Genomic DNA, 22383 nt, shown 5'->3' with positions numbered 1-22383 from the left:
CACGTTTGAGATACGTGGACTTGTATATATTCAGATATATACGACAACGTCGAAATCGACCAGAGCATCCCCCTAGTAGATATAATAAAACTGGGAGAATTATCGTGTGCATACGGTATAGTATGGAGAAGATGAAACCCGGTTTATCCACAGCTTATAAGCCTATCAGAAGAAGAGAAGGGCGCGTATTATACCTACGTGTATAATGTACAACATTGAGCCGGAACTCGGGCAAAAAGAAAGCGTCGCGTACGTACGAGGAGGAAAAACTTGGTGACTGAGTGCCGTCTCAGTGCAGCAGCAGCAGCAGCAGTAACGTCATCTCACAAAGAAGAGGGAGATGAAAGGAGAAACAGCCGGGTTACGTTTAAGGTAACTTTTCGCGTGATTTTTCGCAACGGTGACTTTTTCCTACGGCCTCCTCCTCTTCTCATCTATTCTTTATTTTCGTGTCTTCTTTCGTCACAAAAATGGCGAAGAAGAGATGTCAACAATCGAGAGAAGGATCAGAGGAAAAAAAAAATAATTATAATAGCTCATACAGGCCAGAGAACATGTACAACATACCATGAGAATATGGGTACATTATACCGTACGCATTGCTGAACGAAGAAAAAATGAAAAAGGAATGAAAGACCGTTGACCAGTTCTGCGTTGAGAATTATAATTTGTAACGTTTTAACATTACAGCCTGCAGCAGCCTGAAGCTCCGCGGAGAATAGCGAATACAAAATTACTACGGCAACGGGTATATAATTAGATAATTCGTTATAATAACACTACGCATTTACGTATATGTACACATTATATATGTATACATACCGATCATGCGAAGAAATAAATTTCTCGCCTATGTACCGCCATGTTTTATTAAATAAATTATACACGACTTGCAGACAACCTGTTGTACGTATGTACATTATTATTGTTTTTATTTCCTTTTATTTTTATTTTCTCAACGTCAGGCCTACAGGTTACGAATGTATGTAACGTCCAGTCCAGTCGAGTCATGATTCGGACTTGGTTTTGTGTACCTGGGAATAATGCCGCACGGAGGAGGAAACGGGATTCAAGAACCAGGGTAAGCTTACAATATTCGTCATACTATTTTCGAGAAGACGAACAGTTGGCTATAATCACGGTCGATGGAGAATAGTCCGTAAGGTTCGTCCAGTACTTTTAACTTTTTCGAAATATCAAAAAGAGCCAAACGACACACCAAAACAAGCGCATAGCAATGAACGACACGTATAAATACCATGTTCAATCATTTTCTCAGTAAGCTATAATTAATGATACATGTATGATTCATTATTTATCGTACAACTAATTTTCTCCGACTTCCCTGACCGTTCCCCAACAATTCCCTAACTAATTGTAAGATGACAAAAGAAAAATAAAAAGGAAAATGCCGGCTTTGCCCTAAAAATTTTCCGACTTAATTCGTTCTTGAACAATGAAAACAACTATTAAATTTCGATACTCCAAACAAACATACGGTCCCTTAATTTTTTCCCTTCAGAAGAAAAAACTATCCCGACCATTCCCTGACTATTTCACGAACAACTGCGCAAGATAAATATTAAAAAAAAATATTCCTTCATTAATTTTCTACTCCTAATTTGTTACTCACCCCCTTCGTTATTTCGTCTAATTATCTACCTATTTAGTTATCATCTGTTGATCCACTCTTCATTTCACTTACATACTTATTCATTTTACTCTTCGCCTGCGCTTTTGTTTACAGTCCATGTTGGCCAAGATATTGCCAGGGGCATAATAAATCATTATCCGTCTGTTCATCTATCCATCAATCTCACTTTTCTATTCTCTTATCTTCTCACCCGCGAGAAAGAGCGGTTTCACGGAATCCATTGTTTATTGGAAGCACTCGGCGACAGCGGAAAGAAGTATTCCACGAGCGTCGAGAGCATCAGCATCAGTATCGCATGCATCGCGTGAGTGACGTACACTCGGACGGTCGGTCGTTCGAGGAGACGATGCGACTCTCCTCTCTCTCTCTCTCTCTCTCTCTCTCTCTCTCTCTCTATTTCTCGGAGAGGAGCAAGCAGAGCCTCCTCCCGTAAAATTCTTCTCCTACCGCTACTTCGTGAGCGAGAGAGGAAGAGATCGCAAAGGAACAGCAACAGCAACAGCAACAGCGAGCCCTGCGTCGTGTGTGTTACTGTATATACCGCGGGATGCGCGCTGCGATGATGCTATAGAGGTCGTTCAACTTTCGATTGAAACGCTAGGTTATTTTTCCCCCTCCTCCCCCTCGCGCCAACCCCCTTTCCACTCGCGGCCAACTACTAGATCCTCTCCGATGAATACAATATCCTATGCAACTTTTCTTCTTCACACATCAATACGTATTATTATTATTATTATTATTATTATTATTATCATTATTATTATTTGCGAAATTTATAAAAAGAATTTTGAATCTGCCATCTCGAGGTATATAATATTGAAAATTCTATCACAATTTTATTTATTATACCTGCGGTATATTATTGCGTATTCAGAGAATTAGAGAAACGAAGAGAGAATCGAGAACACAATTGATATGAATTATTGTTTGGATTGTGTAGTTGTACGGGGAATTTTCTTTGTCTCGTTGTCAATTTTCTAAAACTTGCGTGGGTCTGGCTGGAGGCGGTTCTTCTCTCGGTATACAGGAGAACAGCATGGGTCTAGTGACTCGCTCTTCGAGTCGTTCGTTTATTATTTTTACAGCAGCGGCGGCGGCGGCAAGCAAGCAGCATCCATCCGCCATATTGCCGCGTCGCTGCAGCCGCGGGCAAATAGAAAAGAGAGAGAGGGAGAGAGAATGGGAGCTGAGGTCTAGTAGTGCATTGTCTGTTCGACACCCGGGTTCGCGGTATGCTTGGATATGAAATACATGTAGCTGCTGTTGCACAGCACGTAACTCGGGATCAGTGGGAAATATAATGTATGCCGTATATAGCTGCGGGTGTACGATTTATACGTACGAAAAATAATACCCTCGATGTTATAAATTTTACACAAATTTTTTATCCGGAGAAATACCCTCACTTCATATGCGGATCAGAAGCAAAAAATAAACAAATAAAATAAGAATATATTAGAACAATTCGAATTTCATTATATTCTCTGCAGATGTTGTACGATCACACAACAATGTTGTTGTTATTATTATTATTGTTGTTGTTGTTGTTGTTTGATTTTTTTTTTGTTTTTTTTTTTGTTTAAATATAATTTAAACCAAAGGAAGTGAAAATAAGCAATGAATTTGCTATACTAGATGATTCTAATTTTCTGTTTACGTAAATCGACAACAATTCCTATTTCAACCGTATCCGTGTATAGGTGTATGATCGATATGAGTATAATATAAAAAGCTGCGAGTATGTTATGTATACACACTATACCCGGTATAAATTCAGGGAAAAATAAGTCGAACCTCGCGACTCGGGTAGTGTAACACACACATACACACACACACACACGCATTAGTACGCGCGGGTTGGAAACTTGTGCATACCTGGAAAGAAGCAAAGCAGGCAACGATTAGATTACGGAGACGACGCGGAGCGGCGGCGTTCAGCCGTTTTATTATAAGTTTGGCTTGAATAAAATAACCTGCAGGCAGGCGGCGTAATCGGCTTATACCATCATCCACTTCTCCACTACAGCTATACGAATACAATCACAAATCACCACTCGCCTCCTGCGCCGAATACGTGTATCATTCCAATACATGTAGGTACATATATACGCGTTACATCAACCATCGATGTTTGTTGTTAATCCTTTGGTAATACCACCAGACCGAGAATCTGTCGAGTTTAAGTCCCGGGATAATCAGTCGTAATATACCTGCCTGGGATGAAAAGAAAAAAAATTACCAATTTTTTTTCCTTCTCATATCAAATTAGAAAGTTTCAAGGTGCGATCGGAGATAGAAATTAAGATAAAGAAGAAAATTCACTGCAGACAGCCTTATACTTTAAGTACTGTGGAATTTTTAATTCTACAATTTATAAAAAGAATTATACATTCAAAATGGTTTTCAAGAATTCTTTTTCTCCTTTTCAGAATCAGTAAGATGCGATAAATTTCGTTTTCTCTGTTGAGAAAACGCGCATTCCCATAAAGAGTAATAGGGAGAGATGGAGAGAATAAAGACAACGAAAAGAGCAAAAAAAGCCTCAAAAAACAATATCACACCGACCTTACATCTATGAATAAGAAGGAAAGAGGAGAGAGAGAGAGCATCGCATCCTGCGCATCCTCTCTAATCCAATTCAGCACGATGCGTGAATTCATGAATATATAAATAAATAGGTATAGTATATTTTAGTATATTTTTATATATATACACGCACCCGAAGCTTATATCATTGGCCTAGTTAAATAGGTAAAGGTCATCAGCCCATAGAAAACATGTATAGGATGTGCGTAATACGATGCTACGCTGCAGTTGCAGCGGAGCGTCATTTACACACCACATATATATGTATATATATACGTATATAGATGTATAGAATTGTATACGATGTGTATAGGAACCCGAAGTATCCGTAAGTTATCACATGTGTAAGTACAATATTGGAGAGAGAGAGAGAGAGATGGTCCATGTTGGCCATGTTCGAACGATGACGTCACCATTGAAGAAAACTTGTACCCTATAATGCCGATGCCTACATATACACACGCACACGGAGCAGGCTGAGAGCTATTACAGAATTCTTCGAGGAGGTAAGCCCTATACTTAAAGTATATAGAGCCCGCGCCCATTGCTGAGAAACCAAAAAGCCATCATCATATTTCTCTCGTTACTTTGGGGAGGAGTTCTGTTCACTTTTTTGTTTTATAATCTATTCTTGTACATATTATTCGTCGCGAATTTTTATCTTCCAGATATTGTAGGTAATAATATAGTTATTGGTTGATTTTAGAGTTTTCGTAACAAGGAAGAAAAACCAAAAAAAAAAAGGCAAAACAATTTTTTTTTTTTAAACTAAAGGACTAGGCTTATACTGCGAGTCATTTTGTATTCTCTGTATAATTTTTCACCTCTCTATCTGGTGCATTTTTCGTGTGCGATGGAAATTTTTGACACCAGGATCAAGTGTAGAAAACGAAAAAGAGGATAAGAAATTATTAAACTTTCTACGTTTATTACGCTAGTGCAAAAAAAAAAAACAAAAAACTGCAAAATTATTGTGCTGATATAAGTATGTTGACATACGCGGTCATTCATGAAAATGGGGATTTCCGACGAAGAAAAGGAAGCAGAAGAAGAAGGAGAAGAAAAAGAAGAAGAATAAGATGAAGGAGGAACGCTCAATGAGTAATCAGGAAGCTTGCGAAACGAGTTCGGGATTGTAAAATTCAGAAACGTGCTTCACTGCTGTAGGAGAAGAACTGCAACAAGAGAAAAGAGAAAAGAAAAAAGCGAACCCGATGACGCCAATCGAGATTAATGATCGGATAAGATCCGGCGCAATATGGAATAATGGAAGTGCGGATGATCGTGCAGCTCGAAGGTGATAGAAATAATAGATTGTCAACAAACGGCGCAACGAAAGGGAAAAAATGAAATAAAGAAACGAGCAAACTGAAAATGAAGAGAGAAAACAAGGCGAAGAAAATAAGTAGAACAACATCCGGGGCAAATATCCCGAACCGCGACGACAACGATTTAAAGAAGACGAAGAAGCGGCGCCACGATCAGGAGTTTAGGCTACCGAGTAGCGTACTTGAATCGAGGCAAAGAGGAAATCGAGAGAAGAAACGAGGAACGCGTGACTAGCTGCATATCACGTGGTGAAAGATTAGATCAGGATTTCAGGTTCGTCGTTATTTGCTCGTTTCGTAATTTGCAGCGGTTTATATTCACAAAATAGAAAAAGAATAAATTTCGGCTTCTTCAAGCTAGCTATTTCTTTTTTTTCTCTTTTCTTACTCCTATATTATACGACACGATGAGATGTAAAAATAACGTATGTAAAATTTTCGGGCGAATTTTATTTTCTAGGCCTATAAAATTTACGCCTGATTTTTATTTGTAATAGACGTTTTTGTTCTTTCATTCGATTGATGCTAATCGCATTGCTATAGTTAAGTTACAGCGGTGATTGTTAGGTTGTCAAGTTTCAGGCGTGTATCGTATACACTTATACTTGTAACGATAAATTGATAGAATTTCTCCTTACATGTGGATCGTACAGAAACCATATGTACATATGTAATAATTCCTAATCGATTTCTCCGAATAATTAATCAAATTCTAATCTCTGCTTCCCGTCTCCTGGTATTATATAACTTTTTATTTATATTATATAAATACTAAAAAACGAAGCTCGAGCCTCTCATACAATATATACATCAAGCATTGAAAGACGGAAGCTACTGGACACGAGTGCGTTTAATAATTTCTGTAACACAGGATCAGAATCGGGACGAGAAAGGAGCGCGAGGGACTCGAATAAGAAGAAGAAGCTGTAGAAGGAGGATAAATATCCGAAACTAGTTTCGTCGGTAATTTATACAATAGAAGATTAACGATGGTATACCTATGTATATGTGTACATATTACGTATAGTAATATAAGGCAGGCGATGGCCGTCTTAGAAGATTACACCTTACGGTCAAGAAGACGAGGAGACGAGGAGAAGAGAGGAGAGGAAAACTGGACCGCGCCGAAGGCAAGGAGGAGCTGATCCTTGACTCGCCGGGGATCTTATTTACTGCCTGGGCAATAACCGTGTTTCTCGTGTCGGCACAACGGCTCTGCTTCTGCTTCTGAGCTGCTGCAGGGTGGATGCGGAACGACTACCGGGCTACGCGAGCTGCGGTACAGCCGCGGACAAAAATCATATTCGGGGGAAGAAGACGCACGTAAGCTTCGTACGATATACGTATACCTAGGCTAAAAAATGAGATTGAAGTTGGTCACGATAACGTGACACAATGTATTTTCAGGAAAAATAGTTGTTGTAATAAACCGTAATTAAACAAAAGAAATCTCGGAATCTATAAACTTAACATCTTAAAAGCCATTGTCAAATTTCTAATTAATGATTTTTTTGCAATATTTCGTTACTTTAACGTTATTTAACTTCAATCCCGTAGTAAAAGCGGAGAATCGAAACTGCGCGAAAGTCGAGGTGCTATTTGCACTTACAGATTTAGTGACTCGCGAATACAAAAGATTTTTATGATTTCACGCAATTTTAGGAAACAATTTCAATACTCCTTTTAGACGATTTTAATTCTCACGATGTTGTCAGTAATTTCGAGCAATTTCTACGATTTCTAGTCGAATTCTAAGTAATTCATGATTGGGTTTTGATAGATGAAGGATGAAGTTGGTAATGTTATCATAACGACGATGGATGTCTAGGAATATTGTATATATTTTCGGTTAACCGTAATGAAGCGAAATATATTCATATTTTCCAAACTTAACTCTTTCAAAGATATTCTCACATTGCAAAACAGTAATTTTCTTCGCATTCCTTCGTTGCGTTTATAACGATACTAATTTCAACAGTCGTAGACTTCAAGCAATTATCAGCGGTTTCAAGTGATTTTAAGGGAAATTTTACATTAAAATCGACCTGGTATTAGACAGGAAATTTATAAATAAATTCAATGAATTTCTTATTCGAAGTCCCCAACCTGACTGCTGGTCGATATATCGAGCAGTCCCGATGTTAAAAGGTTAAGAGAAGTATAACAGTAATGATATAAGATCATAAGAAAATACAAATCAAATCAATGTTAGTGTAATTAATTGAATTACTTACATTTGGAGATCCGGCGACCGTTTTTCTCGTCGCACATGAAATAGGCTTTGAGATACAAATCGGCTATTTTTTACGGTGAAAATCACGCACAACACCCAATGCACAAACAAACACAGTACGCACGAAGGCAAGGAGAAAAGACGCGGATTAGAAGTATCGGAACGCTTTGTTCCTGATGAATTCTCGAAGCTAAACTAAGATCCGACGGTTATTTTGTAAACAAACTCGGAAGCATGGAATAATCGACCCTTGGAAATAACGCGAAAACAATAACAACGTTGATAATCGTCAACGTGCACTTACCGGCGCTAACGATTGATTCTTCCGATTCGAACTCTGCATCCCGACTGAAAAATAGCAACGAAAAAATTGAAGAACGCGTAGAAAACAATCGACGATCGATCACTTTTAGGCGGGATAAATTTATTTGTCACTCTTTTGTTTATCACCGCTTTGACTTTCGGTTCTCATTTTAATCGCTAGTGGCGCTCTCGTCAAACTCCCTAGTAACTCCCCAGGCCTCTGTAATGACGTCAGGACGATACATGCCCTTCTGTCTCTCTTTTCGACCGCAGCTAATACGGATTTTAGAACGTTTTTAGTTATCTCGAATTATGATTTATAATTTTCACCACACTGCGGGAACAGGGACGAAAGACTGCGTGATTTCTACTCGTGTTGAAGTTCCGAATTAGACTGACCAGCTAATAGAATGCTAACGCTGTCTCTGTTCAACTTGGGTCCAAGTACTCGCACGTCGTTCCTCCCGCGAATGCCTTCGAACGCCTGTAAACTTCCCGAACGTCAACAACAGACGAATAATAAACACTTGTCGGGTTAGGTGTGCAAGCCTGGCACCAATATCTGTACAAACTATCCATAGTAGTGCTAATTTTATACCTTCGATGTTCAATATCGCTTGAATTCTCCCAATTCTTCAACATTTATTTATAGTACTCGGAAACCAACTAATCTGTAGTATCTCCACGCAGCCTGATGTACGACGATTTGCGTTGAAAAACTTATTCTGGAAGGTCATTCGCTACTGAAAAATCGCAGACACGAAGTAGGATGCTCTGCCTCTACGTATTTACACACCAGACGTAAACTTGAGCGTTCATAATTTATTTTTAGAAAAAAAATCTTGATATATGTGAACGCCTCGACGCCTTGATGAGAACGGGATAGATGGAAAAGGCGCCATCTGATCGGAGTTCGACTACACTACGGTAGCCTTCGGAGCTTCGTCTTTGGATCTTCACTTTTTTTCACGTAACGTCGCTAGTCAAACGAAGGTCGAATTCCAAGCGAATTTAATCTAATACGTTTGTACAAAACAGAGATCGATATAGAATGAAATCTTGCGGTAATAAAAGAAGCTTGAAACTTGATAGTATTTTTTTTTACCCGTAAAAAAGTCGATTCGATCGACTGATTATTGTAGCAACTGAACGCAGTATGACCAAGAGAGTCAGGTAATGGCCGCCGCTGAAGATTTTCCCGCCATTTCAAAGAACCTCAAACTTGAATACGTATGGCAACTTGCGTGTGTTAATGGATGTCAACGGAAAAACGGAGTGAAAATTGTTTCTCAGCTCCCTGTAAGTTCCTCTCGAATCTAGTCACTGTCGAATTAGCCAATGTGTAATTGTCAGAGGTATCAATCTAGGCGGTGCAAAAAATGAGTGAAACAAAAAAGAGTAGGATATCTACGGAGTCTGTGATCAAAGATATCGCGACGTCGATCGGTGAGGGCATATCGCTTGTATCAAATTCACGAATGGCTCCAATTTATCTAATCACTAATTCTCTCTGACATGCATGCAACTGTCATAAATTCGATCGTGAATTCTTCAGACATAACCTCAACATGCATTTTTACTTTCTTCATGATATAAGAAACAAAAAAAAATCTACTGAACCACCCTGAATTTTTCAGCAAAACCTGTTCTTTGTTCCAGAATCTATAGCGAGTACAATCGAATCTGTGAACAATTCACATAGTCTACTCTTGAGGCTAAACAAGTCGATCGTAAAACTGAACTTGCAACTGCAAGAGAAGCAGAAGGAGGAGCTACAGACATCGATTAGTATCCCGGAGGGTAACTAGATAAATACTTGGGCACTTAGCATTGGTGTCGGACCCTGTTCTATAGATACTTTGTGTTTGTTTAGTCATTTCTTGTCCTAACAAGAAATGTCGATTTCGCGTAGTAAAATGTTATTGTTGACTAATGATTCGTTACAAATGTTTTATAATCCGTATAGACCAATATGTGTATTCGGTGTTTCATGAGTAGCAAACTCAATGTTGTGCGCAATAATTTACGAATTGTAGCATTGACCACATGAATTTTATCTGTAAAATAGAGATTTGTACCCTATTCTGGACATATGTTTATTAAATACATGTATATTACGTTCAGAAGCGTATAGAAAAATATCATATCTCTTTGTCAATTTGTTTAAAACAAAATCTCTTATCCGATCTTTATCACATAGGGAATGATACTCCCTTACTACAGCTGCTCAAAACCCTATCATTTCTCCCTTAGAGTCTAGTAATGAAATTCAGGATCATATGACCCGAAAGAAGAATAGACGAAAAAGTACCATGAAATTTGTGCCTTAAGAAGGTTTAGGTCTTACAATTAAGTTTGGTTCTAAACTATCAGATTTAAAAAGAAACTTTTCATAAATAAGGCAAAAATATGTCTCTTCTACTAAAATGTGAACAAATTTTGGTCTAGAAATATCAATTCATTTCAACTAATAATAATAAATACGATACTTATTATCGACAGGAATGGTTATCTCAGCTTTTCTCGCCTTCTCTAATTATTGAGGTTGGTCATCATTGGTGAGGGGAAGAGTACGATCATGGGATAATAGAACAGTCTTTATTCGTCATTTCTTCTTTTCCATCTCTGTCGTGCTGAGGAAGCCAGATCATCTTCCCAAGTGAGCAGGTGTATAACATTATTCAGGATCCTCTTTATGCCTGCGTCTTGGATCATTAGCGTCAATGGTGTAGATAACAGGAGACTGTCCAACAGCCGATGAATCTGGTAAATCGTACCTAGGATAGGTTCGCCTGTTCTGCTGACCGTTGTCGTCATTGTGATTCCTCAGGAGAAATCTTCTACAGCTGAAATCACGTCAGGGTAAAAACGTAATGATGTTCTTCGTGAATGGATTGCAATTCTTCTTTCTGCTTAGTGAAGGAAGAATTTTCATCGATTGGAAATGAGGACACTCGTCGGACCGATGGACTCGCACCTTATTGTTAGCCACAACTCCGTATAATACCATTCCCAAACCCCAACAACTAATTGCCAATGTTATTCCCGTTCATTTTTACTGCCTTTCTTCGCGAAGAGTAAAAACGTCGGGTTTTTCTCCTCTAATCCTCAGCCAATTGTGACGAGTCACGATTTCGCCGTCATCAAGGGCACGTTGCACCCGAGGGGAATCCGCGAGAACGTTCAAACTCGAGTCCTTCTACGTTGCAAAACACTGAGAATACCAGGGTGCCTCCATCCATGTTGTAAATCGCGCACGGGCCGTCGTCGCGCAATCTCTTCGGAATCGAGTTTGCTTTACTCGTTCTTTGGACAATGAATGTGCATTCAGCATTAACTACGGTGCTCAGATGCAGGCGAGCAGGTAGAGCGGTAATCTCGGTATTACGAACTTGCAGAGGAGCGTCTACAATGCAGGTCATCCGCAGACCGTGTTAATGGGAACAACTTACAAGGGAAGAAAATCAATTACCAAAACAACGCAGCGACGCAACATCGCCGCTAAAAGCTTCGCCGAAGTTATTACTCTCCTCATAATAATAATAATAACAACAACGCTAATGGTGATGGTAATAATGAGAGGAAGAGATTATACTTACTTCAGAAGGAGGTGGAGTCAGAAGGAGTTTTTATTACCAATCGGGACAAGAAGTAGATGAAGAAGGTGCATAACGTTTAGAAGAAAGAACCTTTTCCCAAGATGTGTTAGCAATTCTTTACTGCCGCACTTTCCTTCACCACATAACGCGTTAGCCAAAGCCACTACAAGTCCACAAGCACACAGTTCGTATAAGGAAACGGATTTATTCACACCACGAGCAACATAAAAATGAGAAAAAAAAATACTGCATAGAAAGAGTTACGGATAGCCAGAAAAATAAAGTTCTGTGTTGCAGCAGCGTGCCGAAATTTCCCTGAGAACAATCATCAGCGGCTTCTGACGCACCTGCATATATTGTGATCGTAGTACATTCCGTTTGTGCATTCGTAGATTCCGAGGCAGGCGCAAGTGCACGTTTCAGGGTTCCAGCGCCTGATCGCGCTCTCCTTCAGGCACTTGGACTCCTCGTCAGTGTTCGTACACTCGCAGCGACACTCGGCAGCAATGTAAGATTGCTTCTCGTTGCAGTCCTGCAAGAAGCGGATCGAATGGATTAACCAATGAACTTACCGGGATGGAAAACAACAAGGGTGTTCGAAAACCTACTGCCTTACCTTGGCCTTCCGGGTGCAACCACACCTGCACTTCGTGTGCTCCTCGATGACGACGGTCTCCTTGCTCTTGTACCTCATGTGTTTCTGTATGTCGTACTCGACGGCAATTACCTGAAAGTTCCTCGCGACAGTTTCGGTCGGTTGGCAAGAGAACTCGGGATGTCCGCAGCACCCGGAGCACCTCGGTACCCACGTGCAGGAGGGAAAGTACTTGGTGTTTATGGTGGACCTCTTCAGGAGTATGGGCTGCTCCTTCGGGGTGCAAGTCGCCTGCTTCGGTATCTCGACGTTCGCTCGTTCGTCCCCGACGTTGAACCGGTCTGCGAAGAAGTTTGTGAATTAGACGTGATTTGGGGTAATCATTTCTGTTTCTTTCTCTCTCTCTCTCTCTCATTCATTTCGCAGGACAGACGCTTCTTCATTCACGGGCAAATATACCGTGGTCCGCTTCGCGTTGCGGAGTGGTACAAAAAGCTGCGAGTATAATATACGACACGGAGAGGAAGGAGGAAGAGGGAGAAGAAACCGCGATGAGGAGGTAGAGAGGGGGAGAGGAGCTGGAGTAAAACCGTGGTCATAGTACGTCCGAGAGTGGAGTAGTCGGTTTGTACGGTGCGTGAGGAGGAGAAGAGACGGAGGGATATCAACCGGCGATTGTTACCTAACGAGAACTCTACCTCATCCTGTAGGAGTCAATAGTTGCAGGGATTTGGGACTGGTTCGCGATATAAAAACGAGGAGGAGAAGAGCGCCCTTATACGATAAGTGGATGAGGGATGGTTTGTGGTTAACGGGTCCTCGATTTTCCGCATCCCTTGTAAAATTTCCCTGCACGCTGACCGTCGTTGTCCGTCTTGTGATCGTCGCCGGTTTCTGGGAGCAAATAAATCGAGTCGCAGTCTAGTCCGTTATTCTAATCATTCGTCTAAATCGCGCCGCAGAGCTGGCCAGGAGGGGTCAATAGACCGATATTGTCAGGATGGAGGATCAAGCTCAGGCGATTTCCTTCGCCAACAGCTACTTCTCCCTGGTTGACGGACTTGCCCCCGGCCTCGAGGACCATCTAGCCCACAACGTCGTCCTCGACTGGTTCGGACGTACGATTAGCGGCCGCGAAAACGTCGCGGCTTTCATGAAGGCCCACAAAATCACGTCCAGACACATATTCAGCTCCATCGAATCGGCGTCCGGCATCAGCTATAGGAAATCCCAGGTCGCAAGGTCAGTTCATGGTGGTGACGGTCGATTTTTCTCGCCCGTGTTCCGCGGCCTGTCAACGATACAACATCGTTTGGTGTTTGAATATTTGTAGCAACCCGGTAGTTGAAACCAAACGTTGTTTTCGTCGACGACTGCGCAGTCCGAACGGTATATTCTTCTCAAGTTCGAACTGTGCTTGCATTTAGATTACCTGTAATCAAGTATCATGCCGAGGGAATTTTTGGTGATAAAACCCATTTCCTGGGCGCAAATATTGTCTGTACAATTTGAAAATGTGGTCACGATCAATTTGGACGCTCGCGGGTTCGATCGATTTCGCGTTTACTTGCACGGACAAGTTTGGCATTCGATTAAACAAGGAGGGGGAGGAGAAGGAGAATCAGGAGAGGAAGCTGGAGGCTAAACTAGCTAGGGGGTCACCGGCCATCGGCTTGGTCTGTAATGTGTTTTCCACCATGGCATAGTGATGTATAACACGTATACATTAGCGTTGGGTAGTTTGCTAGATTTTTTTGACCTTGACTTTAAACTCCGGGTCCAAGGATCCCCGTACTACGAACTAACGCTCGTACTGTACCTTAATACTATGGACGGGCATATTATACGCCGTCTTGATATACCGTTTGTCGAGTTTTATTTTACTACGTCTGGTTGTACAATCTTACGCTATACTGAGAACACCGACCCCTCCTATCTTGCTCTCTCTCTTTCTCTCTCTCTCTCTGTGGCCGAGCCCAAGTGCCAATCTGCATATGCAGATGACCAAACGGGGGACAAATCCACACATCCATGACTGACTAACACCAGCGAAAACCTTCTTGACGGGTTTAAATTGAACCTAGCGCCTCGGACGAGGGTTTGAAAATTGAAAAAAAAAGCATTTTGCAGTAATGCTGAAAAGTCAGGCGCGGGGAAAAAGGTACATAATAGTATATATACTAAAAATTCACGTCTTGTATAATGCCATATGGCATAAAGATCAGTCTTGTACACTGTATGAAAAGTGCTGTACGGACTTTTAGAGACTGTAATTCGATGTCAATCTAACATCATCTGATACGGAATTTTTGGATTTATTGCAATGAAAATTGTACTCTCGTAATAGTCCGCGGTGGGTAATTTTGGTCAATTTTGACACCACAATTTTTCATAAAGTACCGTATGATATACAGAAAATTGTACTGTACTATGGTTGTAGTTAGCATTTGCAAATCCTGCAAATTCGTCACTGTACCATATGCGATTTCTCAGTGTGCAATACCCATTTTGGGACTGAATTTAACGAAATTCAGGTTGCAAGCTTACAAGTTGATCGATTCTGTTTTTCACTGTTGCAGGAAACTTCACCGTGACAACGCGGCGGACAATTACGCGATAACATCGAACTGTCGTCTGAATTTCGAGGGCCTTTCGATTAGCGATGGTGAGCCGCTGGTTTTGGACCCGGAAAACAACAACGTGGTGAAGAAAGTCGAAGAGAGTGACGGGCCGTGGGAGCTAAATGAAAACGATCTGACGAGGCTCTTCGCCTTGGATGTGGCGCCAACCAGAGTGGAGGAAATCGAGGCGAGCATCCGGAGGATGCGGACCGAAGAGCGACCCTCGTCGCGCAGGATAACGGCCGACGAATGGGCCTTCGACGTTCTCGAGTCGCGATCCGGGGTCAAGTACGTCGAGGCCAGTGGTCAGATCGAGTTCTCGAAGAAGTCAGCTAAGCGGGGAGCCGGGCTCCAGAAGTGGCGGAGGCAGAGCCAGCTGCAGATCGCATATTCACTCGTCAGCAATGAAATCCTAGACGAGGAGGAACCGTGGTAAAAATAATTCGTATACAGAAGTAATTGACAATTCGATGAAATATTTACGAAGAATTACAATATTTACCAATCATCTACAACAGAATGTAGATAAAATCAACTACTTAAAGAAAAAAAAAGAAAGTGAAATCGAACTCAGTAAATTTTTGCAAAAGAGTATAATATGAGTTCCTCCTTATATACGGAGAGTAATAAATTAGGATAATCGACAGTTTTCTGCAACAGATATTGAGAGAAAGTAACAAATCTGCAGGCCGTATAAATGACAATGACAGTCCGTGAAATCTTGTATTATTGTAAGAAAATATATGGAGAAATAGGAACAGTTATAGTTTCACGTATAGACGATTGTAGACTAACACATTGCAACTTCTTACAACTTTTATGAAAATCTACAGTTACGAAGACAGAGAAATTCTTTTTCATAGAATTACGCAGATGAATATCAGGTTTTTGGAATTATTCTCTGTATAAGATTCCGAATGTCTGGAGGGAAAGTATGAAATACTATTCTGGAATCTACCTTAATTGACCTAACAGATAATAGGTCTGTGTTCAAAGATTTTTCTTAATCTTTTCCGTACGATTTTTGTGAATTTAAATAATCTGTCAAATATTTTTGAACTCGCCTTGTCTCGATAATTGATCCTTTTAAAGAGAATAAACAAATATTAGTCAATTGTTTCTCTAAACGATATAAAATCTAAGATATTCTACAAAAACTGATACCCATTTCCTCAACGATTGACGTACGCAAAAAGCAATCAATTCTAATGTCATCCAATTAAAGACCGTGAAATCTGAGGGAAAAAAAAATTTTTTTAAAAAACCGCAACTGTTTTCTCACTTAACAAACACTTAAAGAAAATCGCAGATAATAATTCGCCTTTTTTCACCAGGGAGGTCGGTGATCTGGCGCACCAAGAGGCTGTTCATTCGATAGAGACCGATGGCCAGGATCGAACGCTGCTGCCAACGCTCGTCGAGATCACAGAGATCAGCAGCAAGCTCGTCCCGAACATAAACTGCAACTTCGGCGGCTATTTTCCGGCGGAGAACGAGGAGGACGACTTCGTTGCGCAGCGCGACCGTTTCTTGGAGAATTTCAACGCCGAGATTTCCGTTCGGAGGGCGGAGGCCGCGCTTCGCACTCCTCAGTACAACCGCGAGGGTAGACTCGTATTTGCCGATTTATACGACCGCCCGCTCCGCGAAGAACAACTTCCCCATAACTGCGGCGCTCGATTCGTATTCAACTATCTCATTCACCTAATCATTTATCAGGGCAGCTCGAGGTGCAGGCGCAGCTTGAATCAGGAGTTCAATGCGCCCTGTGGATTCGTCGACACCGGCTCGGAATTCGTGTGAACGGCGAACCCGATCCTGGGATCTATTTTCGATTCTGTTCGTCGGCGGATGGATTTTACTTCATCTTCTTTCGCTTTTTCACATATACTTTGTCAAAACGTGATTGAAAGATATTTTGTGCTATTATTGTTTTTTCTTCTTTTGTTACGATTGTTTGCTCGAAATGCGGTCAATGTTCGTTCGCAGATTCAAAACCTCTGAGGTGATTATCGATATGAAATATCGGTGCAGAATAATTAGAACATTTTATACTCGATGTTTGTGTTCTCTTGTTCATATCATGAAGGAGATAATTTAATCATCGCGCGAATTTCATCTTCGGTTCTTTATCTATATTCTGCTTTCATCACAATCACAATATGGAAGTTGCTAAATTTGAGCAATACATCGCAATATTTATATGGAGCTGGGAGCAATATAATAACGCTGGGAGCGTTCTCTTTCTTTTCTATTATTTGTTACAAACATTGAGCTTCTATTTCACAATATATTTGTCCGACGTTCCCTTGATTGAGTTTCATTCTATGCGCGGACTGGGTCAGCGATTTTTTTTTTAATAATATACTTTATTTTCTGTTGGATTTTTATTTATCAGTTAGCTGTCCGTTCGATTCAGCAATTATACTTATACCCTGTATTTGTTTTATACCATGCAATACTGTGAAATGATCTCGTTACAGTTGTTAGGATGAATTTCTATTTTATTTTTTTACCGCGAGGCAATAAACTATTATTATTTTTAATATACCCAATATATATCCTAATGAAATATATCAAAGTATACGCATACAACATACATAAATACATATAAATATAAATATATCTATATACACCCTGCAATAATCTTGTTTATTATTATTATTATCTTAATATCCATGTTAAATATCTATATTACTTATTATTATTTACTTATACAGTATACCTACGATGATTCTTATATAACGAGAATAAAGTTTCTGTGATATGTGCTGTAACGCGAAGCAATTTACAAATATTCAAATAAAGATTTATGCAATATTATACGTGTGTTGTTATTATTATTATTGATATTCGTGTTAATATACTCACTTGACAGCGATGGGACGCCAAGATTCTCTCCTTCCGGTACGCCTTGAATTTTATTGAGAAAGTCCTCTAAAGTTTGAATCTCGTTGAATTCTCGGGCCAGTCTGAGCTCCGTCTGAAAAATTAGTAGATAAGGAAAGTTAAATTAGATTTGTTGATATTTTTTAATTCATTAGTTATTATTCTATGACAAAAAAGTGCATTATAGGCGGGGTAGAAGAGTGTTTGAGGCGATTTTAAATTTCTACCATATTATTTGTGAAAATCAAATTACGAAGTGATTCAATATTCGTAAATTACTCAAGAATTTCCGAACATTAATTGAACCAATGAGTCACAGGAAAGAAAAAATCGAAGGTAAAAAATTCCGAGGAATGATTCAGACCTGGAAATTGATTGCGTGATATCTCAGATAAATTGTACAGATTAAACTAGAATAGGGGGAGATAAAAACGAAGAAAAAACGGTAAATAACTGGAAATCGCGCTACTAAACGGTATATTTATAGCTCCGCACCGGTTTCGACGTATGTTAGAAGCAAACTCAACGATATTTATTACAACCCAGCAGCGGACATTCTGATTCTGAATCATGGATGAGGACGAAATTCTACCTGCAGCATGCAGCAGGACGTGTGCGTGAATAAATTTTTTACATTCGCATGAGTAAGAGCGGGTGAAACGAAAAGGTCGTCAAACCACGACGAAGCGCCTCTCCGATTTGCATCAATGAATTTTTAAGCACCCAGTTTTTCCACCTCGTTGTGTCACCAATTGATATGTTTTTTCGTCAGTGTTGAGAAAAATCAACAAAAATTCTGTAAATCGGCAACTTGAACTTTAATTGAAATTCATCGTCGGCCGACTGCACTTGTTGGTAGAGAACTTGCGTGAGATGATTCTTTTCTCGCCATCGTTTACCTGAGGTGTGTGAATCATCGAGGGTATAGATATCTGCGTGTTTGTTCGCTACTTGTAAACCGCAAAAATTTACGTCCTTTGAACGTGCTGTAAATACCGCGTGATATTCTTGAAAACTCGTTTCCTTTCACCGTTTATTGTCGTTATTCATATTACAGAAGTATGTGACATCGATTTTTTTATTAGTTTCATCGATGATTCGACAAAATATAATACTATATACCGCTACATAACGATCGACAAATTCTGGGTTCCGTGAAATAGTTTTATAAGCACTCTCGAAAAGTATCCCATAAATAATGTATCTTTTATTTTTACTTGCTCTGCACAGTTTGTCTCGATATTTAAATTTAGCTATGTAACTAATTAAAAAATTTCATATACCTATATAGTACTGACAATGATTTTACTACATCTTATAATATAATTATTTTTAATATATCGTTTCTGGCACGAAGAGAAAATATTCTGCGAATTCGATCAAAAGCATGAAACGCAGAGGATTTCAAAAACTTGTAAACAAAACTGGCAATCCTCAGATTTGAGCCTCGAAAAATGATTACGAAATGTCTGGCTCGAGGAAATCCCAAGTAGATTGTAATCTTCAAGTTACGTTTCCCCAGCGTATATATGACGTATAAGTTTAATAAATCGGTAACCGCGAGACGTGAATTAACGATTACAAAAGCAATGCACGGAATGTATAATAAAGCAATTGTGCTGCATTGTGTATATAAATTGAATGTAAACGAGAATGATTAGCCGCTTTAGGATTCTCGAGGCCGAAACGAATTCGTTGCGTTCTTTGCACTCGGTGTGAATCTGTAATCATTATAAATAAGCGTGCACAATGAAAGTAATTTGAAAAAGACGGCAAAAAATTTCTAAACAAAAACTAAGCCACTAGAAGGGGAAAAAACAATTAGGGAATGTCCGGCACGATCGAAGACCGCATTCCGTCGTGACTCGCATATTGGCAGCAGGTTTGTTTTCCTCGTTAAAAAAATTATCGCCTTGTTTATTGGTATTCGCAAAATTGCAGATTACACCTTTTACATACCCTATAGAAATCTGGCATTCAAGCTTGACGTATTCACGGTGACGATAACGATGACGATATTATGAGGTCGCAAGATTCCCTCAACCGTTTGTGCATATGATGATGCACACATCACACACTTTACGAAACGGGAAATTCTCTTGGTGAATCACGAAGGAAAGAGAAACACGTCGGAGGATTTCTTGACCTATTTTATACGGTATGCGTGCAAATAACTACGTTAGTTGGGATCAGCAGAAAACGAATAAGAATTTTTGTAAGATTATTTGAGGTCAAGTTATTCCGCCGTAATTTTCTATCGCCGCATAAGGGACCCAAGTTGAGTAACAACAAGTTGAAGCAACAATCAATTACAGATCGGGACTGCCCGTACAGTTTTCTTGAATGTTATTAATTAATTCTTGAATCATAGATTATTTCCTATGACGGTACAAAAATTCACGTTACTTTCGAGCCACGTTAGCAAGTCAGGTTGACTATCTTAGAAACGTTTCTATAGCTACTCGGAGAGCTGAATTATGATCGATTCTCTGAGTCGATACGAACTTTCACGACCTTGTCTGTACGTATAAGTAGCGATAAACAACGGTCTATCAAAGGTACGGAACACGGAGGCGGCAGAAGGTGACGATTACAAAATCGATTCCGACGAACGAAAATAAAAATAGAAATAAAAGTTTAAGAAAACTGTTACAGGGTAACCCGCCGAGCAATATAGTCATGAATTATTCAAACCACCTGATACCTCGAGGTCTCGTTAGATTCTTCATCTCAAGTTCATATAAGTTTCTGTCAATTGTAATATTGAAAAACACCTGCTCTTTGTTCAACATATGTCTTCAATTTTTTTATTGCCAATTCCCAATGAAATATATCACACTTGTTCGGCTGTGCTGCTCGTTTTCCCCGAGGAACTGTTTACTCAGACTTTTAGTGTGTAAGTGATTTCATGACTCATAACGATTTCAAATGATTCCGGATAACTTCAGATGATCTTGAGTGATTTCGTTATGATTTTAAGGCGATTTTGATACCCATTCCACCAGTTTTTAGTCGATTTCATCTGATTTCAGCGCTATTCTGTGATTTCTTTCTCGTTTCAAGCGACTTCTGACTGATTTCAAACTAGGGTGTACAGCTGATTTCAAGAGTGAATATCCCCTCGGTTTTGCAGCGATTATTTATATTTGCGCAACAGGTGATTAAAACGCGGGAAAGAATTCGTAAGTTTGCTTAGAAAAAATATAGGTGGAAAAAGCTGATCTGGATACAGTATGAGATTGAATGAATTTAGATTAATTGGTTCAGAACTGGAACACAGTTCTATAGAATCTGACAATGAAACTAATTGTAAGTCGGTTTGAAATCTTTTAACCTGATCGTCTCGCGACGATCTTTACGCAATAACATTGCCTCGATAATAATAATCTTTGCAAAAATTGTGATGCAGGGATGTATACATGAACCTACTACTGGATATTGAATATTCTGCGCGACGTGCTTATATTACCTTGCTCTCGAATACGTCAGTGCAGATAAGTGCATGTAAATACATTAAATGAATGCATTATTGGCATCGGTGGAAGCTATAAGTTTCAAACGCATTGCCATGTCCATAAGAGTGAAAAATAACGCATCTGTCGAACTAAAATAATAACGTCGACAAACAGCGTGATAATTACCTCAAGAGTAGTGTTTCCACCGATGGTGGATCCCAGCCCGGTTGAATCCCTGTAGCCGTCGGGGTAGACAATCCTAGCATCGTCTACCTGGCCGTCGGCAATTCTCCCGCTCAGGGCCAAAGTCATTGCCAACGTCAGAAGCGTCCAGTTATCGATGAAATTTTGTCGGCGCGACATTGCGTTCCACTTTCTTCGCTAATTCTATCGTCTCTTGACTCTTTCGCAAGGCGATTGACAGTTGACGAATAACTTGTTCAAATAAGGCTGCGCCTCGCGGAACCGAAGCTTCTTCCAGAGCTCGCGAAACGGGTCTGCGACTTGTTCGAGTCTCGGACCCGACTAACTCGCAATCAGGTACAGAGTGGAGGATCGACTCACGATCCATGAGTGAGTAAGTCGTTACACGCGTTCTTTTACTTGTGTTTTGTCGCACAAATCCGTGTCCGACTCCCGGATTTTCCGTAATCGTTACGGCAACACGGAGGCATCGATCCAATTCTGACCATTTCTGAAGCTGATGACGAAGTGCCGGAAAGCCGCGTGCAGGTATCCCTTAAAAAATAAATTAGGGTAATTAGAGTGGGTTTCGGCTTGGAACAAGGCGAAAATAAACAATTAACCAATACAATAGATTGGAAAGAATTTGATGATTGTGATTATATCCTTTCAAAAATTGTTAAATCTATGTCTCGCTGTTTTAAAACATGTACACGGATTTTCGGAATTCGTGATAAGGAAGCAACGGTTTCTCAAAATAAATCGAACAGCTGCGGCAGCTTTTGCTTCGATTCAACGATCGTTTTATGAATTACTTTACGATAAATTTGAATTGGCGAATGAACGTATTTTACGGTGTAATGTGTATCAATAATATCAATGCTGGACGTGACTGGACGGGATTGACGGCAAATATAGTTCACAAAATCGTTGTCAA

The 22383-nt window shown here is 40.0% G+C and overlaps 2 protein-coding genes and 1 long non-coding RNA gene across 6 annotated transcripts; 2 read left to right on the top strand and 1 right to left on the bottom strand.

Annotated features, from left to right (window-relative positions):
• Nucleotides 1–1008: 1008 nt before the first annotated feature.
• On the top strand, nucleotides 1009–7249 carry LOC124293964. Of its 2 annotated transcripts, XR_006903828.1 has the most exons (4): nucleotides 1009–1081; nucleotides 4084–4332; nucleotides 4554–4746; nucleotides 5275–7249. It is a non-coding gene; the product is annotated as an uncharacterized LOC124293964 (long non-coding RNA). The 2 variants fall into 2 exon arrangements; XR_006903827.1 differs by having other exon boundaries at nucleotides 4554–7249.
• A 1927-nt stretch (nucleotides 7250–9176) lies between these two features.
• Nucleotides 9177–17734, top strand: LOC107216848. Of its 2 annotated transcripts, XM_015654163.2 has the most exons (6): nucleotides 9177–9403; nucleotides 9472–9550; nucleotides 9764–9904; nucleotides 13261–13540; nucleotides 14878–15351; nucleotides 16254–17734. In XM_015654163.2, exons 4-6 carry the CDS (start codon nucleotides 13299–13301, stop codon nucleotides 16720–16722), a joined length of 1185 nt encoding a protein of 394 aa, XP_015509649.1. In that variant the 5' UTR covers nucleotides 9177–9403; nucleotides 9472–9550; nucleotides 9764–9904; nucleotides 13261–13298; the 3' UTR covers nucleotides 16723–17734. The 2 variants fall into 2 exon arrangements, with proteins under 2 accessions (XP_015509649.1, XP_015509650.1); XM_015654164.2 differs by lacking the exon at nucleotides 9472–9550 and having other exon boundaries at nucleotides 9191–9403.
• LOC107216850 (platelet-derived growth factor subunit A) lies at nucleotides 10170–22375 on the bottom strand. 2 transcript variants are annotated; one of them, XM_015654165.2, is made up of 6 exons: nucleotides 22301–22375; nucleotides 21450–22001; nucleotides 17791–17902; nucleotides 12320–12639; nucleotides 12051–12235; nucleotides 10170–10950 (listed from the first exon to the last, which is right to left on the bottom strand). In XM_015654165.2, exons 2-6 carry the CDS (start codon nucleotides 21624–21626, stop codon nucleotides 10782–10784), a joined length of 963 nt encoding a protein of 320 aa, XP_015509651.1. In that variant the 5' UTR covers nucleotides 21627–22001; nucleotides 22301–22375; the 3' UTR covers nucleotides 10170–10781. The 2 variants fall into 2 exon arrangements, with proteins under 2 accessions (XP_015509651.1, XP_046593044.1); XM_046737088.1 differs by lacking the exon at nucleotides 10170–10950 and adding an exon at nucleotides 10967–11866 and having other exon boundaries at nucleotides 21450–22333.
• Between the last annotated feature and the right edge of the window lie 8 nt (nucleotides 22376–22383).

The sequence above is a fragment of the Neodiprion lecontei genome, chromosome 4 (assembly GCF_021901455.1).
Source record: "Neodiprion lecontei isolate iyNeoLeco1 chromosome 4, iyNeoLeco1.1, whole genome shotgun sequence".
Taxonomy (NCBI): Eukaryota; Metazoa; Arthropoda; class Insecta; order Hymenoptera; family Diprionidae; genus Neodiprion; species Neodiprion lecontei.
This window is presented reverse-complemented; position numbering and strand designations above follow the sequence as displayed.

Bases quoted from the DNA above. Each gene is read 5' to 3' on its own strand.
- LOC107216848 (XM_015654163.2), top strand. From the start codon at position 13,299: ATGGAGGATCAAGCTCAGGCGATTTCCTTCGCCAACAGCTACTTCTCC. The intron at 13,541-14,877 runs GTCAGTTCATGG...TCACTGTTGCAG, and splicing joins AGGAAATCCCAGGTCGCAAG to GAAACTTCACCGTGACAACG. The intron at 15,352-16,253 runs GTAAAAATAATT...TTTTTTCACCAG, and splicing joins CTAGACGAGGAGGAACCGTG to GGAGGTCGGTGATCTGGCGC.
- LOC107216850 (XM_015654165.2), bottom strand. From the start codon at position 21,626: ATGTCGCGCCGACAAAATTTCATCGATAACTGGACGCTTCTGACGTTG. The intron at 12,640-17,790 runs GTGAGTATATTA...ACTTCTTCGCAG, and splicing joins TGGCGTCCCATCGCTGTCAA to ACCGGTTCAACGTCGGGGAC. The intron at 10,951-12,050 runs GTGCGTCAGAAG...ACGTGATTTCAG, and splicing joins TACGATCACAATATATGCAG to CTGTAGAAGATTTCTCCTGA.